Source organism: Scyliorhinus torazame, chromosome 6 (genome assembly GCF_047496885.1).
Source record: "Scyliorhinus torazame isolate Kashiwa2021f chromosome 6, sScyTor2.1, whole genome shotgun sequence".
NCBI lineage: Eukaryota > Metazoa > Chordata > Chondrichthyes > Carcharhiniformes > Scyliorhinidae > Scyliorhinus > Scyliorhinus torazame.
In genome coordinates, this window is record NC_092712.1 from 304,429,552 (window position 1) to 304,450,491 (window position 20,940).

A 20,940-nucleotide genomic window follows, 5' to 3' on the forward strand; every position below is an offset into this window, starting at 1 on the left:
AGCACGTTCGGCTGCACCGAGTCGGCATGTGTGAGGCGTCCGGCCCCCTGGCTCCATCGCCATAGTCACCGCGGCGGGACCGAGCTCCATCCCCGCAGCCCTCAGCCCGCCTCCCACACGCGCCCCCACCCTCCCCGCGCACCGACATGGCCGAGCGGGGACGACAAGAGTCTCGACGACTTCTTCGCCAAGCGAGACAAGAAGAAGAAGAAAGACCGAACCAAGGTGGCCAAGGCGGCGCCTCCCGCCGGGCCGCCCAGAGCCGCGGTGCCGCCTGAGGCCCAGGCCCCCGCGCCGGCCCCCGCCCCGGCCCCGGCTCCCACACCGGCCCCCGCCCCCGCCCAGGCTCCCGCCGAGCCACCCCCGCCCGACGCCGATGCCGAAGCCGCCGCGGTCTCCCCCACGCCGGTAGCCGCCGCTCCCGCCGAAGCCGCGCTGCCGGTCACGGTCCCCGCAGCGGCCAGGAAGGTGAAGAAGGAGAAAGAGCGGATGGCCAAGAGCGACGGCCAGGATCCGCAACAGGAGCGGGGCAGGGTAAGAGGACGGACTGCGGGCGGGTGTGTGGAGGCCGGCCTGTGTAGGCCGCACTGACCGGGACCAAGGGTAGCGGGAGGGGCAGTGTCCGGCCCTCTGGGGAATGAGGGTCAGGATCCCCCGCCCTGGGGTGGGGCCGCCGCCCTCGAGGGGGGTGGGGTGGCCCTGGACTTCGGTTTAAGGTGGAGAATTACAGGGGGTGCCCTGGACTTTGGCGGAGGGCGGGGTGGGCTCCCTGGCTTCTGAGTTGAGGTTTCGAGCTCTGATATAATTAGGTTTAAGGTACAACCGGAGGCCCCTGGGCGTGGGGATGATTTGAAACGTCCCTGCTGTTGATGGGTTTTGGGGGTGAAGAAAAATTAAAGGGGGCCCCTGAGAATGAGCTGGGGTGGGGCTGGAGGGGTTAGCTTTGCTGTGGCAGGGTTGGGGAAATGTCCTCTTGGTCTGGGTGGGGGTGGGAAGCATGGTGGCTAGCACCAGGTTCAATTCCAGCCTTGGGTGACCGCCTGTGTGGAGGTGCACGTTTTCCCGTGTCTGCATGGCTTTCTTTCAGGTGCTCTGGTTTCCTCCTACAGTCCAAAGATGTACAGGGTTAGGTGGATTGGCCGTGCTAAAGGGCCCTAGTATTCAAAGATGTGCAGGGGAGTGGGCATGGTTGGGGTGCTCGTTCAAAGGGTCAGCACAGACTCGATAGCTGAATGGCCTCATTCTGCGCCGTAGTCATTCTATGGAACACAGTAGGAGCCACCAGTCTTGAAAAGTTGGGTGGTCATGAGGGAAATTAGACCATAGCACTTAATTTAAGGGGTGAGAAATAAGCAGGAGATCCCCTGGGCAGAGGAAGTGGAAAGTTCACTTGGGCGATGAGGCAGAAGACTGGGTTAGGATCATAGAATCCCTACATTCGGCCCATCGAGTCTGCACCGGCCCTTCGAGTTCACCTGCAACCCCACCCCAAGTGGCAATTTAACATTGGCCAATCAACCTAGCCTGCACATCTTTGGACTGTGGGAGGAAATCTGAACACCGAGGAAACCCACTCAGACATGGGACCCAGGTTTGACATTCTCCCCTTGTGCTGGGAGGTAGCAGTGCTAACCACTGTTGTCATGGGTTGTTGTAGGTGTGGGTCTTCCATCTGTTCTGTTCCCACATTCTGGCCTCATGTACACCCCTGTGTTGCTTCACTCATCTTTAGCAGCTATGCTTTAATTGTCTAGACCCTAGGGTCAATCTCTCCCTCCTTTATGCTGGCCCTAGTATTGGCAAGAACCTGAATAGGAGTAGGCTATGTGGTCCCTCAAAGCTGTCCAGTCAGGAGAACAACCATTCAGCATCTACCATGTCAGCCCACTCTGAATCTTCTAACTTACAATTCAACATTCTGGCAAGTGACCTGTTTGAGCCAACCTTTGGTCACCTGCCCTGTTATCTCCTTTGGAAACTTGGATCAATTTGTGCTGATAACACTTTTTTGAATCAGCTTGGACCGTTGACTATTAAAGGTCCAATATAAATGCTAGAATACAATTTGTTGCATTGAGCCTCTGAGCCGCACTGTTAGGTTTATGATCCTGTTTATTTAAGCAATTACTACTTTCCATCCTCATTTTAAAAAAAAAATTTTTAATGGTCAGAACGAATGATGAGTCGGAGGTGCAGGGTAAAAGGGAGATGTTGTCTTACATTGTTGTACTCTGGGTTTGATTTCTAATAATTGACTAATCTTGTATGTGTCATAAAGCATGTGTTGAATTTTCTCATTGTAGTCTTGCACATTGTGGGCACCTCCATGTAGAGTGATCTTACTGCAACACTAAATGGGATAATTTAGTAGCTGAAAACTCTCCACTCTGATATGCTGTGAGCCACCAAAAGCAGAATTGTTTCCATTATCTGTGGTCTGGATTATCACACACATTCCTCAGATACTGAGTAAGCTGGAAGACTGCTGGTTCAATATTGTAGAAGAATATGTCAGGAGCAGACCAGGCATCAATCCAGAGAATGTGTTGCACGGGAATACCTGCTAGTTTAAGGAACGCAAGCAGTCCCATGTTCAGTGGATTTGAGGAAAGTGCTGTCGCTGTACTATGGGGCCCCTGCATTGCTGTCTTAGGCCAGTATTTATTGCACATCCCTAATTTCCCTTGAGAAGGTGGTGGTGAGCTGCTGCCTTGAACCGCTGCAGTCCCTGAGGTGTAGGTGCACCCACAGTGCTGTTAGGGTGGGAGTCCCAGGATGTTGATACAGCAACAGGGAAGAACGGTGATATATTTCCAAGTCAATATGGTGAGTGATGTCTAGATGGGAGCAGCCGTGGGGTTGGAACGTGCTGTTTAAGGAGCTTTGGTAAGTTCTGGCAGTGCATTGTGGATGGTGCATACTGCTGTCACTGTAGATGTCGGAGGGAGGGACTGTTTGTGGATGAGGTGCACTCAAGCAGGTTGCTTTGTCCTGGGTAGTGTTGAGCTTGTGGTGTTGGAGCTGCACCCATTCAGGCAAGTGAAGCGTATTGCATTACACTTGCGCCTTGTAGATGGTGGACAGGCTTTAGGGAGTGATACCAAGCTTCTTGTCTGCTCTGGTAGCAACTGTATTTATGTAGCTAGTCCAGTCACGTTTCTGGTCAATGATAACACCCTGGATGAACAATATGCAATCATCAGCAAACATCCCCACTTCTGACCTTATGATGGAAAGGAAGGTCATTGATGAAGTAGCTGAAGAAGGTTGGGCCTCGGACTCTACCTTGAGGAACTCCTGCAGCAATGTCCTGGAATTGAGATGATTGACCTCCAACAACCACAATCGATTTCCTTTGTGCCAGGTATGACTCGCAACCAGTGGAGAGTTTTCCCCCTGATTTCCATTGACTCTAGTTTTGCTCGAGTGTAGCTTAAACTAACAGAGGCTTGCATTTACATGGTGCCTTGCATCACAATGAACATGACATAGAAAAAAGACCTCCGAAAATGCTGGAAATAGCCAGCTGGCCAGGCATTGTATTATTAGAGCTTGTCAGAATGTTGAATTGTAAGTTAGAAGATTCAGAGTGGGTCTGACATGGTAGATGCTGAATGGTTGTTCTCCTGACTGGACAGCTTTGAGGGACCACATAGCCTACTCTATTTAAGTTCTTGCCAATACTAGAAAAAGGCAGAGGTGTATAGAGACAGGCAAAGGTGGAGGAAGAACAAAATGGAGGGTCTGAGATAGGGTGAAGGGAGGGCTGATTAACAAATTTGAATGATACAGGAAATGAAACTGTATTGCTGGCAACACTCAGTGGGCCTGGCTGCATCTGTGGGCGAGAAACTGGGTTAATATTTCAGGTTACTGTTTCTTCAGAGTGGAGATGGGTCTTGAGGAACTGAGATGACGACAGCAGATGCATTGCCAACAGCTGCTGTCTGCAAAAATGGGAGCAGTTTTTATCTGAAAATGGTTGAACTTATGTTGTAGCCTGGGGACTAAGGTGTCTGGGAAAATGAGGTGCTACTGCTTCTTGAGCTTGTGTTGAGTGTATTAGAAAACTAGGAGATGAAAGGCAGAGATCAGAGTGGGTGGAGATTTAAAATGGGTGAACAGAAGTATTTTACAATTATACACTCCCTGACCTTTCCAGTGTTGAGCAGACCACCTTGAGCTGTGATTTCAATATGCCAAATTCAAATAACTGTACGTTTCACCTGGGGTGAGAAAGCAGGTGTTCTCCCTCCTGTTGTACAAGAAGAGGAGGGATTTTGGGGTTGATTGTAGAATGGGCCAGCCTGTGCCGGAGGGGATTTCCTTTACAGAATACCCAAGGTATGGCTATATTTGGTGGCATCAGCGGAGAGCTGGTTGAACTGTGGAAAAGGATTGTTGAATGTGGAGGCTGATCGCGTAGAGGATGAAGACAAAAGGAACTGAATCATGGTTCTTGAAGGGAGGGACGGGCAAGAATAGACAAGTGAGCCAGACACGGTTGTGAATCCTACCACCTACAGTGAAAAGGAATCCGTTGTTGAGGTAAAAGGAAGACTGCAGAAACATTGAATGGAAGGTGTCATTGTCTGAACAGATGGAAATGGGGCTGGTTTAGCACAGGGCTAAATCGCTGGCTTTTAAAGACGACCCAGGCAGGCCAGCAACACTGTTCAATTCCCGTACCAGCCTTCCCGAACAGGCGCCGGAATGTGACGACTAGGGGCTTTTCACAGTAACTCCATTGAAGCCTACTTGTGACAATAAGTGATTTCATTTAATTTCAAATTGAAAAACTGCAGGAATGGAACAAAATTCTTGCAATGAAATCAGGGTGTGGATGTGGTATAATGTCAGTGATATGCAAGTAAATTGGCAGCCATTTTCCACCAGCAATGTCCTGTCAACAGCATTGTGATAACTGACCAGTTAATCTTTTGCTCATAAGATTAAACAAGACTGGGGTGGCCCACTTGGAGTGAATAGCTTGTGTGTGCTGCAAATTCTATGTAATTCAGTCAATAATGGTGGACGGATGACTGGAGGATCCACATCCTCAACCAAAGTTAACCCATCACCTGAGTTTGAGATGTTTACAAGTGTCTTTCGCTATTGGTGTCAAGTTGACAATCCCAGCCGGCAGTCTCCTGTAGTTACAGATGTCTGGTCATGCTCATTTGGAGATTTTCAAAATGGCTTGATGCGTTTGATGTTGCAAAATCCATGCATTCTGACAGTGGCGTCAATAGCATACTTGCCAGTAATCTCATCTGTATTCAGCTTGGGGCCCTTGGTGCCCCCTTGATCCAGACTTTAATGTAATGCTGCATGTCTGGAGTGATGAGTAACTATCCTCATACAGACAGCATTTGACATAAGTATGAAACCAAGACACTTTAATAAAGTCAACAGGAGTTGGTATCTGATGGCTGGAGGTTTTCCTAACATGCAGGAAGATGGTTGTGGTTACTGGTGTTTAGTAACCACAGTCTTGGCACATATCTGTTCCTCAGGACAGTGTCTGCAAGCATCTTGAACTGCTTTTCTCTTGTCGCAGGGCAGGAGTTTGGAGTGTTTGACTCGTTCACAGTACCTAGAATGAGACCGCCAAAACCAGCTCATACAGCAGAACCTGAAGCAGTTGAGTTGATGGGTGGTAAGCAGCATTTGCCAGGTTTTGACCCTCTCTAACAAAGAAATGTCCAACCCCCATCTCTGCCTATCCTTCAGTAAATCACTGTCGTTGAGTACCTGACCATTTGAACATGGCGCTCCTATTGGAACCAGCCGCAAGAGCACGTCAAAGACTCTACCCTGTTCTGCAAAGGGTGGCTCAAGTCAGTGGTGTGATGGAATATTTGTCACTCAAGTTGTATGGATGTGACGACCATGCTGTCAACCCCTATATCCTTCACTGCTGCAATGTGTTTGCAGTATGAACATTCTCCAGGATGAACTATAGTGGCTTGCGTTTAAATTGACGACATGTAGGGCAGCACGGTGGCCCTGCTGCCTCGGCGCCGAGGTCCCAGATTCGACCTTGGCTCTGGGTCACTCCCCGTGTTTGCGTGGGTTTTGCCCCCACAACCCAAAGATGTGCATGGTAGGTGGATTGGTCACGCTGAATTGCCCCTTAATTGGAAAAAATGAATTGGGTACTCAATTTATAAAAATAAAAAAAATGACGACATGTGCCAACTCTACAACCTCTGATATAATGTCAGGATACACAATGACTTGCCTGTTGCACACCATCCAGATAATGCATACCGTCGCTATCAGGGCAAGTCTTTGAATTACTGATTTAATATAATTGTGGACGTACCATTGCCATAGAAACTGCAGCTGTTCACAAAGAATGCCTGTTGCCACCGTACAGAACAAATGGGGCATTAGCAGCATTGCCCTGAGGAAATATTCTAAACATTTCCGATGTGGTTGGTTTGATTTTCTTTTTTAAAAAAAATATATATATTTTTATTAGGGTATTTGCAAGTTTTTATAATAATAACAATAACAACGACATAAACATGGTATAATAAACATTTCCACCCCCCTCACAATCTTCACACCCCAACCATAACCCCCCCCCCCAAAGCGCTTTTACACACCCCAACCATAACCCCCCCCCCCCCAAAAGCGCTTTGGGATTCTGCATCTGCTGACACTTTAATTTTCCCTGAGAAAGTCGACGAACGGCTGCCACCTCCGGGTGAACCCTACCATTGACCCTCTTAAGGCGAACTTTATTTTCTCAAGACTGAGAAACCCAGCCATGTCACTAACCCAGGTCTCTACGCACTGGGACATCGAGTCCCTCCACATTAATAAGATCAGTCTCCGAGCTACCAGGGAGGCAAAGGCCAGGACATTGGCCTCTTTCGTGTTTTGAGTACCATGGAAATTGCCTTAGCGAAGCTCTGCCAGAACACTCTTGTGGACATGTTTGCTGGGCTTCCCGCGCACCTTGCACACTCTTACATCTCCACTGCCCCCAGATTCTCAGCCGCCGCCACCACCGGACTTGTGGAGTATCAGGCTGGCGAGAACGGAAGAGGTGCTGTTATCAGTGCTCCCAAACTTGTGTCTTTACATGACGCCGCCTCCATCCACTCTCATACCGACCCCTCACCCACTTCCTACTCATGGCTATATTAGCCGCCCAGTAGTAATTGCAAAAGTTCGGCAGCACCAATCCTCCCCCGACTGTGCTCCAGCAACACTTTATTCACTCGCCGGGTTTTACTTGTTCACACAAAGCCTGCAGTAACCTTATTCGCCCGCTTAGAAAAGGCCCTTGGGATGAAGATGGGGAGGCACTGAAAGACGAACTGAAATCTGGGGAGGACGGTCATTTTCGTGTCTGTACCCTCCCCGCCAGTGATAGCGGGGCATGACCCATCTCGTAAAGTCCTCTTGTTTGTTTTACAAGCCCGTATAGATTTAACTTGCAGTCCTCCCATTCCTGGGCCACTGGATTCCCAGATACCGAAAACTCTTTCTGACCATTCTAAGCGGCAGCTCTCCCAGTCTCTTCTGCTTTCTTGCCTGGTTCATGAACATCTCTCTTTCCCCTATGTTCAATTTATACCCCAAAAAATTACCAAATTCCCCGAGGATCCGCATAACTTCCCCCATCCCCTCCAATGAGTCTGAAACATACAAGAGCAGGTCATCTGTGTAAAGTGATATCCGGTGCTCCAAACCCCTGCCCCCGAACCAGCCCTTTCCAGTTCCTAGAGGCTCTTAATGCCATGGCTCTTTGGCCAAAGCAAACAGTAATGGGGAGAGGGGGCACCCTTGCCTCGACCCTCGTGTATTTTAAAATACCTCTGCCGGTTTGTGTACACTCGCTACTGGTGTCTGATAGAGCAACCGCACCCAGTCATGAAGCCCTCACCAAACCCAAACCATCCCAGCGCCTCCCACAGGTAATCCCACTCCACCCGATCAAAAGCCTTCTCCGCATCCATCGCTACCACCACCTCCATCTCTCCTCCTTCTGAGGGCATCATAATAACATTTAAAAGCCTTCGAACATTGACCTTTAGTTGCCTGCCCTTTACAAATCCTGTCTGGTCTTCCCCTATCACCCCCGGCACACAATCAGCAGTTTGGCGTCCACATTCAGTAGAGAAATGTGCACCTCAGTGGTTTGCATGATTTTCATGCTATGTTGTTGTCTAATACAAGGCCACCAAGGTGCCAAAATCAGTTTTGTTGTTACTTTGCAGGGCTTGAAAGTAATTTTTAAACTGACCATTCCTCCAAAGACCAATCCTTTTGTCAATAAGTGATCAGATAGTTCTATCCAATTGCAACATTCCAAACAATGTTAAAACATTAATTTCTTCTGTAGTTACAAATGAGAGGGGCGATATTGTTGGAGAGGACAGTGTGAAACAGGTTGGTAAGCTCGAGGAAATACTTGTTAGGAAGGAAGATGTGTTGGGCATTTTGAAAAACTTGAGGATAGACAAGTCCCCCGGGCCTGACGGGATATATCCAAGGATTCTATGGGAAGCAAGAGATGAAATTGCAGAGCCGTTGGCAATGATCTTTTCGTCCTCACTGTCAACAGGGGTGGTACCAGGGGATTGGAGAGTGGCGAATGTCGTGCCCCTGTTCAAAAAAGGGACTAGGGATAACCCTGGGAATTACAGGCCAGTTAGTCTTACTTCAGTAGTAGGCAAAGTAATGGAAAGGGTACTGAAGGATAGGATTTCTGAGCATCTGGAAAGACACTGCTTGATTAGGGATAGTCAGCACGGATTTGTGAGGGGTAGGTCTTGCCTTACAAATCTTATTGAATTCTTTGAGGAGGTGACCAAGCATGTGGATGAAGGTAAAGCAGTGGATGTAGTGTACATGGATTTTAGTAAGGCATTTGATAAAGTTCCCCATGGTAGGCTTATGCACAAAGTAAGGAGGCATGGGATAGTGGGAAATTTGGCCAGTTGGATAACGAACTGGCTAACTGATAGAAGTCAGAGAGTGGTGGTGGATGGCAAATATTCAGCCTGGATCCCAGTTACCAGTGGCGTACTGCAGGGATCAGTTCTGGGTCCTCTGCTGTTTGTGATTTTCATTAATGACTTGGATGAGGGAGTTGAAGGGTGGGTCAGTAAATTTGCAGACGATACGAAGATTGGTGGAGTTGTGGATAGTAAGGAGGGCTGTTGTCGGCTGCAAAGAGACATAGATAGGATGCAGAGCTGGGCTGAGAAGTGGCAGATGGAGTTTAACCCTGAAAAGTGTGAGGTTGTCCATTTTGGAAGGACAAATATGAATGCGGAATACAGGGTTAACGGTAGAGTTCTTGGCAATGTGGAGGAGCAGAGAGATCTTGGGGTCTATGTTCATACATCTTTGAAAGTTGCCACTCAAGTGGATAGAGCTGTGAAGAAGGCCTATGGTGTGCTCGCGTTCATTAACAGGGATTGAATTTAAGAGCTGTGAGGTGATGATGCAGCTGTACAAAACTTTGGTAAGGCCACATTTGGAGTATTGTGTACAGTTTTGGTCGCCTCATTTTAGGAAGGATGTGGAAGATTTGGAAAAGGTGCAAAGAAGATTTACCAGGATGTTGCCTGGAATGGAGAGTAGGTCTTACAAGGAAAGGTTGAGGGTGCTAGGCCTTTTCTCATTAGAACGGAGAAGGATGAGGGGCGACTTGATAGAGGTTTATAAGATGATCAGGGGAATAGATAGAGTAGACAGTCAGAGACTTTTTCCCCGGGTGGAACAAACCATTACAAGGGGACATAAATTTAAGGTGAAAGGTGGAAGATATAGGAGGGATATCAGAGGTAGGTTCTTTACCCAGAGAGTAGTGGGAGCATGGAATGCACTGCCTGTGGAAGTAGTTGAGTCGGAAACATTAGGGACCTTCAAGCAGCTATTGGATAGGTACATGGATTATGGTAAAATTATATAGTCTAGATTTATTTGTTCTCCAGGGCAGCACGGTAGCATTGTGGATAGCACAATTGCTTCACAGCTCCAGGGTCCCAGGTTCGATTCCGGCTTGGGTCGCTGTCTGTGCGGAGTCTGCACGTCCTCCCCGTGTCTGCGTGGGTTTCCTCCGGGTGCTCCGGTTTCCTCCCACAGTCCAAAGATGTGCAGGTTAGGTGAATTGGCCAATGATAAATTGCCCTTAATGTCCAAATTGCCCTTTGTGTTGGGTGGAGGTGTTGAGTTTGGGTAGGGTGCTCTTTCCAAGAGCCGGTGCAGACTCAAAGGGCTGAATGGCCTCCTGCACTGTAAATTCAATGATAATCTATGATTAATCTAGGACAAGGGTTCGGCACAACATCGTGGGCCGAAGGGCCTGTTCTGTGCTGTATTTTCTATGTAAAACAACTCCATTTTCAACGAGCCCTTTGTCAAACATCGTGGTTTAGATAATTGAAAATTATCTTGACGAATGATTGCGAAGACTGGTTTAGTTAATTTAGGGATGATGTCTGAATTTTTACCTGAACAGATTTTTCCTCCTTTAGAATTGTTTTGCATCCATATTGATATTTCACTGTTAATCATTCGACTACCAAGAACCTGATTTTTTTCAATTTATTTGGATTTGTGCCTCGTTACTGGCTTCCCAGAAGTGCAGTTTTTCCTGCATTACATTCTAATACCCAAGGTCAAAATCAGCAGAAGATCGAGTTGTAGATTTATACATTTATTGCATTTTCACACCAAAGATCACTAGTTGGGGAAACACCATGTCAACGTGCTGTGTTGAACATGAGAAACGGGGGGAAAAGACCATGTGGCCTGTCAAACCTGCTCCCCCATTTTATGTGAACCGATATGGCTGATCTTGGGTGTCATCTGCACTTTACTGCCTGCTCTCCATGTCCTTTGATTCCAAACAATTGTCTCACCTGTCAAATATAGCCACTATCCTTTTGGGGTAGAGAATTCCTTTAAGTGAAGAATTCTCATAGAATTTACAGTGCAGAAGGAGGCAATTCAGCCATCAAGTCTGCACCAGCCCTTGGGAAAGGGCACCCTCAGCCCCCACCCCCACCATATCCCCGTAACACAGTTACACCACCTAATCTTTTGGACACTAAAGGGGCAATTTATCAAGGCCAATCCACCTAAACAGTCCATCTTTGGACTGTGGGAGAAAACCAGAGCACCCGGAAAACCCACACATACACGGGGAGAACGTGCAGACTCCACACAGACAGTCACCCGAAGCCGGAAATAAACCCGGGTCCCTGGAGCTGAGGTAGCAGTGCTAACCACCGTGCCGCCCATTCCTTTCATCCCAGGTGCCAATCTAGTGAACCCTTGCTGCACTGCCTTCAATGCAGGTATATTCCTCCTTTTAAATATGGATACTCAATCGGAACAATATTCCAGATGCTGTCTCAAAAGTAGCAAGTACTCCAATGCCATTGCAATAAATTACTTGCTGTGCCTACCTGCATGCTAACTTTGTGTTCCATGTATGCATACACCTTCATCTTTTTCAACATTTACAAGTTTCACACCTCGCCATGTAACTCATCCCCCCTCAAAAAAAACCCAGTCATCATTCTGGTAAATTACTGCACTTGCCCCCAAGCTTTGATGTGCATTGTGAAGTGTAGTGCCCAGTGATTTATTAAGGTTGAGTATAACATCTTGCTTTGTATGGTATGCCTCTTTGTAAATCCCAGAATTCATAAGTTTTTCAACAGCCTCATCAATTCTGTCTGAATGCCTTCAAAAGAATTATGTGAACCACCAGGTCTCTCTCCTGCACCCCTGTTAAAATTTTACAATTTCATACTTATTGCCTTGCCAAATTGCATCACTTCACACATCTCGTGCATTAAACTTAATTTGCCTCCTGTTTGCCCATTTCATGTCTGACCTCCTGAGGTCTGTTACTATCTGCAGTGCATATGTGTTTTGAGTCATCTGCTAACTTTGAAATTATGCTCTTTATATCCAAGTCCAGGTCATTAATGTACAGCAAAAAGAGTCGTGGACCCATAGGTGCTTAGATCCAAGGGTAGGCGTGCATCTACACTTTGAACCAAGCTTAGTCTGGCTGAGTAATAGAAACAAGTTAGTTAGCCATCTGGGATTTTGGGTTCCAGAAGGGTGAGCTTTGGTAGGTTGAATGACTTTTATTTTGTTGCTAAATTTTATATGTTCTCACTTCAAAGCACAAGACAAAGCAGGAGAGCATAGCCATGGTAACTCAAAACATTCCTTTTGGCTCCTTTAGTTCTCTGCTGGCTTTATTTTTAAATAAGCATCGGCCTAGATTTTACTGTCAGCTGCAAAGTGATGTCGTGCGCCACTCCCCTCAAAGCTGCATGCAAAGACCTAGCAGTTTCTCTGGCTTGGGTTTCACCTTTCTCAACATTAATTTTGATCTTTATAGCGAAAGACTTCCCGACAAATCGGGTAGCTAGCAGAGTTCATCGTTCATTTAATGTTTCAGAAAATGAAATAAAGATTGATACATTTACAGGTGTTGCTATGGAATTGGAAATGTAAATATTTGAATATGGAAATTTTTAGCATGGAATGGAGAAATACGGCATCCCATTCAATATTCAATATAAAGTTACATTTTCAGGGCCAGAGAGGGTCTTGGATTGTGACTTGCGTGCTGTTGACTCAATTAAACCTCGTTCAATGTGAAAATTTTCAAAGCCTTTTACAGTAGGACATGAAAGTGAAAGTTCATGTCAAATCAGTGATTTTTACTTGAACTCTGTCAGCAGCAGACTCTGGAAGAAATGACTGATGTGGCCTCTGGATTTCTGCATTTAATGGCCAGTATGGGAAGCTGCTGTGTCAGTTACACAGGATAATGCTGAACGCTGACTGATTTTTGCCATCATTACTACTGCAAAATCTGGGCCGATTTCATTTTTAAGCTTTTACAGACATGTGCATTTTATGAAGGCTAGCTTTTCAATGTAATCAATTGCCTAAACTTAGTTTGAGTTTATTAATCTTGTGTATGTTTTTAGGAGGATGAAGAATGGAAGGAGTTTGAGCAAAAGGAAGTTGATTACAGTGGCTTGAGAATCCATGCCTTACAAATCAGGTGAGCACAATAATTGAAGGAGTGCTTTTATTAGATATGAGCCAATGATGTGGTTTCAGCTTTTTTGATTATTAAGTACATTTTGATTCTTGAAGGGTTAGTGTCAAACTTGTTTATTAAGCTCATTTTATATTGTAACCTAATCATAGAATAATGCATACAGGGAGATCATTCAGCCCTATTGTGTCTGGAGATACCAATGAATCCCACTCTTTCCCCATTTTGTTTGATTAAAGTCTGGGGCATTTTGTCTAGCGTCTTTGATAAGTCCATGTGCACCACATCCAAGTGCATTAGACTCATCAGCTCCTGCCTAATCAGTTTGACCATACTAGTCAAACACCATTTGCCTTAAATCACTCCATGCTGCTGCTTTTAATTTCTTCACTCTACTTCTCTGAATGCCACTTAATTTTGTCCCAGAATATTGTTCAAGTCTTTTCCTCACCTTTCAGCATTAGGCTGACTGGCTTCTTGTTTGTAGAAGAGACTTATCCCCTCCCTCTTTTTAAACATGGGTGGGGCATTTGTAATCTTGTAGCACTATCCCATACCCAGAGAGAGTTATTGACAGAACTTTTGTAATTTCTACCTGTGCCCTCAATAAATTTGGATGCATTTCATCCCGATAAAGTGACTTTTCTACCATTAGGACTGCTAATCCTTTTGAGTACCTCCAACATCTTTACTGCCTCCTTTCCTGCTACTTTGTCAGCATTTGATCCAACATGACTTGTGATGTTGGCCACATTCAGTAAAGAGTTACCTGGGGGTCCTGAGCTATTATTTTCGACTGTTCAACTATAGAGACGCTTATGATAAAGGAACCTCTGTGTAATTTTAGTCAGCCTATAGATTGGGCAAATCAAATTAGTCACAATACTGCAGAGGAGGGATTCCTGGAGTGTATACGGGATGGTTTTCTGGCCCAATATGTTAAGGAACCAAATAGAGAACAGGCCATCCAAGACTGGGTACTATGTAATAAGAATGGAATCATTGGCAATCTAGTTAAGACCCTTCGGGATGGGCGACCATAATATAACAGAATTTTTCATCTTAAGGTGGAAAGTGAAGTAGTTGATGCTGAGACTAGGGTCCTGAAACTTTATAAAGGAAACTACGATAGTATGTGTCATGGGTTGGCTATGTAATAATCTTTATTAGTGTCACAAGTAGGCTTACATTAACACTGCAATGAAGTTACGGTGAAAATCTCCTAGTCGCTACACTATGGCACCTGTTTGGGGGCATTGAGGGGGAATTGAGAATGTCCAGTTCACCCAACAAGCGTGACTTTCGGGACTTGTGGGAGGAAACTAGAGCACCCGGAGGAAACCCACGCAGACACTGGGAGAACGTGTAGACTCTGCACAGACTGACCCAAGCCGGGAATCAAACCTGGGTCCCTGGCGTTGTGAAGCAACAGTGCTAACCACTGTGTTACCATGCCACCACTGGAAAACATTACTTAAGAGGGATGACTGTGGCTAGACAATGGCAAACATTCAAGGAGTGCATGGGGAGCTGTAGCCATTGTTTATTCTGTGCGGCACAAAAGCAAAATGCAAAGGGTGACCAATCCATGGCTTAGATGGGAAATTAGTAGCATTCAATCCAAGGAAGAAGCATACAAATTGGCCAGGATAAACAGATCTAAGGATTGGGAGCAGTTTAGAATTCTGCAAAGAAGGACCAAGGGATTGATTAAGATGGGGAAAATGAGAGTAAGCTTGCAGGGAACATAAAAACTGACTAAAGGTTTCTGTAGTTATGTGAAGAGAAAAAGATTGGTGAAGTGAAATGTAGGTCCCTTACAGTCAAAAACGAGAATTTATGATGGGGAACAAAGAAATGGCTGAGCAACTGAATATATACTTTGGTTCTCCACAAAATGTGATCCCAGAAATGTTTGGGAATGCAGGGTTTAATGAGGGGGGTGAAAATGAATGAGATCAATATTAGTAAAGAAATGGTGTTGGGGAAATTGATGGGATTGAAGGCTGATCCCTAAGACCTGATAATCTACATCCCAGAGTACTTAAGGAAGTGGATCTAGAAATAGTGGATGCATTGTGGCCATCTTCCAGGATTCTATAGATTCTGGAACAGTTCATACAGATTGGAGGGCATCTAATGTAGCTCCACTATTTCATAAGGTGGTTGAGAGAAAACATGGAATAATAATCACTTATTGTCACAAGTAGGCTTCAATGAAGTTACTGTGAAAAGTCCCTAGTCTCCACATTCTGGCACCTGTTCAGGGAGGCCGGTATGGGAATGGAACCCGCGCTGCTGGCCTTGCTCTGCATTACAAGCCAGCTGTTTAGCCCACTGTGCTAAACCAGCCCCATTATAGGCCAGATGTCATTGTGGGGGAAATTCTAGAATACATTATCAAAGATTTTGATGTGGAGATGCCGGCGTTGGACTCTGGTCGGCATAGTAAGAAGTCTTGCATCACCAGGTTAAAGTGCAACAGGTTCGTTTTGAATCACTAGCTTTCGGAGCGCAGCTCCTTCAAGTCAATGAAGAGGTGGGTTCCACAAACACACATATAGACAAAGTCAATGATGCAAGATGATACTTTGAATGAGAGTCTTTGCAGGTAATCAAGTCTTTATAGGTCCAGACAGTCTGCCTGGAGAAAGGGATAATCATAGGTTAAAGAGGTGTGAATTGTCTCAGGCCAGGACAGTAGGTAGGATTTCACAAGGCCAGGCCAGATTGTGGGGGGGGTGGTAAATGTAATGCGACATGAATCCAAGGTCCCGGTCGAGGCCGTGCTCATGCGTGTGGAACTTGGCTATAAGTTTCTGCTCTGTGATTCTGCTGAAGTGTTCCCTGATTGGAACGGAACATTCCTGTCTGGCGATTGTGCTATGTCTGTTCATTTGTTGCCGCAGCTTCTGCATGTACCTGTAAAGATTTTATAGCAGAGCACTTAGAAAATAGTGGCAGGATCAGACTGAGTCAGCATGGATTTACAAAGGGGAAATCATACTTGACAAATCTACTAGAATTCTTTGACAAATCTACTGAAATTCTTTGAAGATGTAACTAGTAGAGTTGATAAGGGGGAGCCAGCGGATGTGGTTTATTTGAACTTTCGGAAGACTTTTGACAAAGGCCTGCGTAAGAGAGCCTGTAAACTTAAAGTGCATGGGATTAGGGCTAACTTATTGATATGGATAGAAAACTGGTCGACGGGAAGCAAAGAGTAGGAATTAACTGGTCTTTTTTAAATTGGCAGGCAATGACTGGTGGGGTACTGCAGAGATCAGTGCTGGGATCCCCAGCTATTCAAAATATATGTTAATGATTTAGATGAGGGAACAAAATGTAATATCTCCAAATTTGTACATGACACAAAGTTGGGTGGGAGGGTGAGCTGTGAGGAGAGATCCTTCAGTGTGATTTGGGCAAGTTGAGTGAGTGGGCAAATGAATGGCAAATGCAGTATAATTTAGATAAATGTGAGGTTATCCACTTTGGTAGTAAAAATGGGAAGGCAGATTATTATCTCAATGAGACCTGGGTGTCCTCGTGCACCAGTCACTGAAAGTAAGCATGGCAGGTGCAGCAGGTGGTAAAGAAGGCAAATGGTATGCTGGCCTTCATTGCGAGAGGATTTGAGTACAGGAGCAGGGATGTCTTGCTGCAATTATACAGGGCCTTGGTGAGGCCACACCTGGAATATTGTGTGTAGTTTTTGTTTCCTTATCAGAGGAAGGATGTTGCTATCGAAGGAGTGTGGCAAAGGTTTAGCAGACTGATCCTGGTATAGTGGGCTGGACGCATGAGGAGAGATTTGCTGGAGTTCAAAACGAGGGGAGGTGGGATCTCCTAGGAACCTATAAAATTCTAACGACTAGACAATGTAGATGCAGGAAGGATGTTCCTGATGGTGGGGGTGTCCAGAACCAGGGGTCACAGTCGACCATTTAGGACAGAGATGAGAAATTTCTTCACCCAGAGAGTGGTGAGCCTGTGGAATTCATTACCACAGGAAGTAGTTTAAAACATTGTTTTCAAGAAGCAGTTAGATATAGCACTTGGGGTGAAGGGGATCAAAGGATAATTGGGGGGGGGGGGGGGGGAAGGTGGGATTAGGCTACTGAGTTGGGTGATCAGCTATGATCATAATGAATGGTGGAGCGGGCTTGAAGGACCAAATGGCCTCCTCCTGCTTCTATTTTCTATGTTTCTATAACCCCGGGGCTGTGTTATTATAGTGAGCCTATTGTGTTGCGAAGCCCAAGTTACTTCCAATTAACCTGTTCTTGGTCTTCATTTACAAACTGACCCTATTTTACTCTAAATCTAACAAGAATGGACATCCTTGGGAGGGCTGTGTGCTGTTACTCTGGCACATTGGACTATATCTTGCTGCTTCACTAAATGGGTTCCATATTTTATCCTGTCCTCTGTAAACCTAAATTCCAGTGAGTATAGAAGATCGATCTGACCAATTTTGTTCAAGATGATAAAGGGATTTGATACATCGAAGCAATTTTCTCTGGGGGTGGGGTGAAATTGAAGAATGTGGAGTTGAGCATTAAGTTGGGAAATACTTTGTGCACAGGGTAGCAGCAGAAATCTGGAATTCTCTTCCTAAATGGATGCTAGGATGATTTGAGCTTTCAAATCGAGGTTGGTAGAATTTTGTTGGGCAAGGTTATCCAGGGATCTGGATTACAGCAGTTCCGGCACGATGGGCCGAAGAGCCTTTCCAGCACTTTATTTTTCTGCAATTGTGAGTTTTTAAAAATAAATTTAGTGTACCCAATTAATTTTTTCCAATTAAGGGGCAATTTAGTGTGGCCAATCCACCTACCCTGCACATCTTTGGGTTGTGGGGGCGAAACCCACGCAAACACTGGGAGAATGTGCAAACTCCACACGGACAGTGACCCAGAGCCGGGATCGAACCGAAGACCTGGGCGACGTGAGGCAGCAGGGCTAACCCACTGCACCACCGTGCTGCCCCTGTGATTGTGAGTTGAGGCAGCCGTGATTTAATTGAATAACGGAATGCACTCTGGGCCTGAATGTTTCTTATGGAAAGTAAAATACTCATCAGAAAAAAGTACTAATATCTAACTACTAGGAGTGCTGCAAGTTGCCCTCGAATACAATCTTGCTGCTAATTGGAGATTGGGCTATAGCTCGGGCAGAAAACTCCGATCTTCCTTGTGCAGCTGACATGAGGCAGGGTTGTCAGGCAGCAGCATGTTTGTGGGTTTCTGCCTTGAGGCGAGTGGAAGGATCGGTCAGTGGAACGGCTTTTCTCACGGCGTGTAGGGGCAGCAGGTTGGAACTCGTCATGTAATCCTGATGGCTCCTCACCCACAGCCACCATTCCATGGGGGCGTCCATGCATGACTCGTGCACCAGGGTGGCTTGCAGATGATCACCACGCGTTGCAAATGTGCAGTAATATGCGGGGCATTTCTTGGGGTTGCCTTTGCCTCTGTGGCCAGTTCTGGAAATTATACACACACTCGTTTCAATTGAGCTACCTGCATAACAGCAGTATGAGTTGAGTAGGTATGTGCCAATCCACCATGCTCTTTGTTTATCTCGATTGAACAATGCAAGCCTGTTATTTCAGCACAGAGATGCAGGACATTGTAGCAGATTTAAGATGTGTGCAACAAAATACAGAATCCTCCTCTTGGCTGTTAGAGAGTTCACTTCTCGACTGTTGATCAGGCAGAAGGTGCCAAGTGCTGGCCGTGCGCCAACAAAGGAAAAATCTGACTGATCCCAATCTGCTCTTGCATACATGTGTGAGGAGTGTGTTGAGGCAATTGCAAAGGGGTAAGGATTTTGGATAAAATTCTCGGCTGTCAAAACTGTTTCCATTCAAACGTCATTAAACATTTGTTCTGCCAACCTGTGAGAATAGCACCAGCTGAGGACAGTAAATGATCGCAGCCTATTGGGACCCATTGTACTTTCTATACATGTTAACCAATTTAAGAGCTGCTTGTGTCTTCTGAACAGAATATTGAGATTGTGTAATGATAGCTATTACTACCTGACAGTGACGAAAGAGAGGAAGAAGATGATGAGAAGAAAGAGGATCAAGGTGAAGATGGTGAGAATATCTTGTATAGAGAAGGAGACAAGACAGTCGGGCCCTGGAACAAGATAACGGCAGCACCAGCTCCTGTTGCCGTGGGTAAGTGTCAAGATTGCTTTGGACGTAGAGAATTTTAACAGATCCAAGAACACACTGAAGTTCACATATAGCCGCACAATTACTCCCAATTAACATTTTCTTAAATACTTTGTGGCAACAGTTTAGCATTTATTTGAAAGGGTGTTGTGGCATTATTTAGGGTGCCATGATAAAATTAGACCCAATTTTTAAAAGGCAGACTTTACCCCTATTTTTGAGCGGTGTGTTTTTGTACTACATCACTAGGGGGAGCACTACCTGCACATGCCGCCTCAGTGTCAGGCCCTTATTTTGAATGAAAGTTTTAAGAAAGAATGTCACCTAATGTGGGCTTAAAAATGAACCGAGGATTAAGATTCCCCAAATCTACCAACTGAGCTAACGGACCTCTGTTGGAACTCCCTGCACAAAAGTCCTAACTTTCTAATAAATCAAAAGAAAAATATTATTCAGCGGTTAAAGCTGCAGTGTTAAATTGGCCAAAAAGCAAAATGTCACGCAGCCACCATCTTGGGGGAGAATCCGTGCCTGTGACATGCGGCCAGAGTGTGGACTGAATGCACAGTGATGTTTTTCTGGTTGGGGGCAGGAGTTGGTGTTTAAGGTTTGAAGGACTTTCATACCGCTGCTATTAAATAATTGCCATGGCAAGCACAAACAATTTAACTGAAACCGTGCCTGTATTTATGCTGATCCTGACATGCTCAAAAGGTTGATGAAAGAGTCATCATGTGGAACACATTAATCTGCCCTTATGTGGGTGCGAAACAGGTGTAGTTTACTTCAGAATTGCGGAATGTGCTCGAAGTGGGAAAATCTAGCCCTGGCAATTTAAAGAACTGAAAGTTCCAGGTTTTCAACCATCAAGGAAAGTTTGTGGGCATGTGAAGGAAGTATTTGCAAAAGGTATTGGATGTTTTGCCTGGGCAATACCATTAATCTGCCCACACTGTTAGATATACTTCTCCCGTCCCTGCATTTTCTCCCTCCCCATTTTAGTTGTGCTGCTAATCATTCCCTCAGCAGCAAGGTAAGAATTATTTCATGGGGCTCAGCCTTGCTGATGGGAAGTGTCACCTTATTTTTCTTTTACTTCAGGGGAAAATGCCTGGATTCCTAAGCAGGACCCCATGGCGAGATCATACACTTAACCTATTGTCTAACCCTGCATGGATCATTTTGCTACCTTGGGTCATTGTTGTTTTTGTTCATGTAGAAACGTTTGCACTATTGTAGAAGTTACTACATTTGTCTAACACAAGTGTGCCTCCAGTTGCAGAGATCCCAGAACCAAAGCCATCTGGTGTTTATCGACCTCCTGCAGCCAGATTGGGTAATGTGAGAAGAACGCAATCACAAGGACCACCAGAAATTTACAATGATGCACAGTTTCCTTCCCTACAAGCTTCTGCAAAGCATGTAGAAACCAGAAAGTAAGGCCGGATGTGTTCACGTACGAACAATGATTTGCCACTGTTTTATTTCCACCGATGCGTGCCAGTTTTGACGGGGAGGGGATAAAAAAAAGTTTGTCCCTCTTTCTACGGAAAACGAACATGGCATTTTTCAGTAATTTCTTAAGTTCTTCATTATCAGTTTTTTTTAAAAAAACTCTGGCTCATAGACCTGCTGTTCCGCCATTGCCTCCTTTGTGAATCTTGCAGGAGTGGTACAATGTGCCTTT

At 45.6% G+C, this 20,940-nt stretch overlaps 1 protein-coding gene across 3 annotated transcripts in view; it reads left to right on the forward strand.

Moving 5' to 3' along the window:
* The first annotated feature begins 340 nt into the window (after positions 1-340).
* Positions 341-20,940, forward strand: part of cdv3 (carnitine deficiency-associated gene expressed in ventricle 3) — a 41,858-nt gene continuing 21,258 nt past the window's right edge. Inside the window, exons 1-4 of one of the 3 annotated variants that reach the window (XM_072509974.1) lie at positions 341-534; positions 12,993-13,069; positions 19,120-19,256; positions 20,530-20,689. In XM_072509974.1, coding sequence (XP_072366075.1) covers positions 490-534; positions 12,993-13,069; positions 19,120-19,256; positions 20,530-20,689 — 419 coding nt within the window. In that variant the 5' untranslated portion in view covers positions 341-489. The remainder of the gene's footprint in view (positions 535-12,992; positions 13,070-19,119; positions 19,257-20,529; positions 20,690-20,940) is intronic. The other 2 variants (XM_072509975.1, XM_072509972.1) reach the window with 2 other exon arrangements.